The sequence below is a fragment of the Rhinolophus sinicus genome, chromosome 3, assembly GCF_057876585.1.
Source record: "Rhinolophus sinicus isolate RSI-liver-muscle chromosome 3, RSI-T2T, whole genome shotgun sequence".
In the NCBI taxonomy this organism is placed as follows: Eukaryota; Metazoa; Chordata; class Mammalia; order Chiroptera; family Rhinolophidae; genus Rhinolophus; species Rhinolophus sinicus.
The window spans coordinates 110,247,014-110,248,685 of NC_142503.1; the positions used below are offsets into that span (position 1 = coordinate 110,247,014).

A 1,672-nucleotide genomic window follows, 5' to 3' on the forward strand; every position below is an offset into this window, starting at 1 on the left:
GTGAATCCCACTCAGTAGGATAAGCCTCCTGCATAGCAGCCCATAAGGTGTGGATGTGACCAAACCCAATAGCCAGTCAGCCTGAAGGTCAATCCCACACAGTGAAGTACCAATAGCAATCAAGGCTCAACTATAACAGGAGGGCATACAGAAACTACACAAGGGACACTCCCAGAGCACCCGGCTCAGGTGACCAGGGAGACTGTGCCACTGAGCCCCACAGGACACCTACTACATAAGGCCACCCGGCCAAAACTGGGAGACATAGTAGATCTACCTAATACACAGAAACAAACACAGAGAGGCAGCCAAAATGAGGAAACAAAGAAATACATCCCAAATGAAAAAATAGAGGAAAAAATCCAGAATAAGAACTAAACGAAATGGAGGCAAGCAACCTACCAGATGCAGAGTTCAAAACAACGATTGTAAGGACGTTCTAGGAACTTAGAACTTCAACAAAGATATTACAAGTATAAAAAAGGACATAGAGGTTGTCACTTCACTGCCTAAATCCCCGGGGCCGCCCCAGGGGCAGGGCCAGGCCCAGGCTTCCTGCCCAACCCGACCCACCACCACCACGGCATGGAAGCTGTCAGCAACCCTGAGACTGCGGGGACAGGCAAGTACATCGCCTCAACACAGCGACCTGACGGGACTTGGCGCAAGCAGAGGAGGGTGAAAGAAGGCTATGTGCCCCAGGAGGAGGTCCCAGTGTATGAGAACAAGTATGTGAAGTTTTTCAAGAGTAAACCAGAACTGCCCCCAGGGCTGAGCCCCGAGGCCACTGCTCCTGTCACCCCAACAAGGCCTGAAGGTGGTGAATCAGGCCTCTCTAAGACATCCAAATGCAATCTGAAGCGGAAGGAGAAAAGGCGGCAGCAGCAAGAGAAAGGGGAGGCAGAGGCCTTGAGCCGGGCTCTCGATAAGGTGTCCCTGGGAGAGACAGCCCAACTCCCCAGTGCTCCACTGGGCTCCCGGGCAGCCCTTCCAGCTGCCTCTGACCAGCCTGACTCAGCTGCCACCACCAAGAAGGCCAAGAAGATAAAGAACCTAAAGAAGAAGCTTTGGCAGGTGGAAGAGCTGCAGCAACAGATCCAGGCTGGGGAAATCAGCCAGCCCAGCAAAGAGCAGCTGGAGAAGCTAGCGAGGAGGAGGGCGCTGCAGGAGGAGCTAGAAGACTTGGAGCTAGGCCTGTGAGGCCTTTGGGGATTAGGGGATGGACTGCAGAACAAACCATGGGCTCTTGGGTCGCGGGGAATGTGGGCGGCAGCAGTCAGGAGGGGTGCCCCCATACTGGCTCACATCCACCTCTCCTGGCCCAACTCAGTCCTCCAGAACTTAGCCTCTCCCTCATTCCTTCCCTTTTCATCTGAACTCCTATTTTTTGGACTTTTCCCCCCCTCCCATTCCTAGTGTTCAAAAATCTCAGTAACTACCCTAGGTTCCTTTGCTGGTGATTTGGGTGTCTTGTTCAAAAGAAAATTGGGTGGGTGGGAATCTTGGAGAACTGAGGTTGAGGGTAGGGGGCATACGCCCAAGTCTTGGAGTCTTGGTTCCTGTTCAGAGTTTATGGATTATTCCCCTCTCCCTCTCTTGACCTTTTTTTTAAGAACAGAATAAACAAGTAGACAATTTAAAAAAAAAAAAAAGACATAGAAAACAAAAAAAA

The 1,672-nt window shown here is 51.4% G+C and overlaps 1 protein-coding gene across 1 annotated transcript; it reads left to right on the forward strand.

Annotated features, from left to right (window-relative positions):
- Nucleotides 1-522: 522 nt before the first annotated feature.
- On the forward strand, nt 523-1,200 carry LOC109458257 (partner of Y14 and mago). Its single transcript, XM_019751711.3, has one exon. The coding sequence runs from the start codon at nt 586-588 to the stop codon at nt 1,198-1,200; it is 615 nt and encodes a 204-aa protein (XP_019607270.3). The 5' UTR covers nt 523-585.
- The last annotated feature ends 472 nt before the right edge of the window (nt 1,201-1,672 follow it).

What these genes read in the sequence shown, in the direction of transcription:
- LOC109458257 (XM_019751711.3), top strand. Translation starts at nt 586, where the DNA reads ATGGAAGCTGTCAGCAACCCTGAGACTGCGGGGACAGGCAAGTACATC.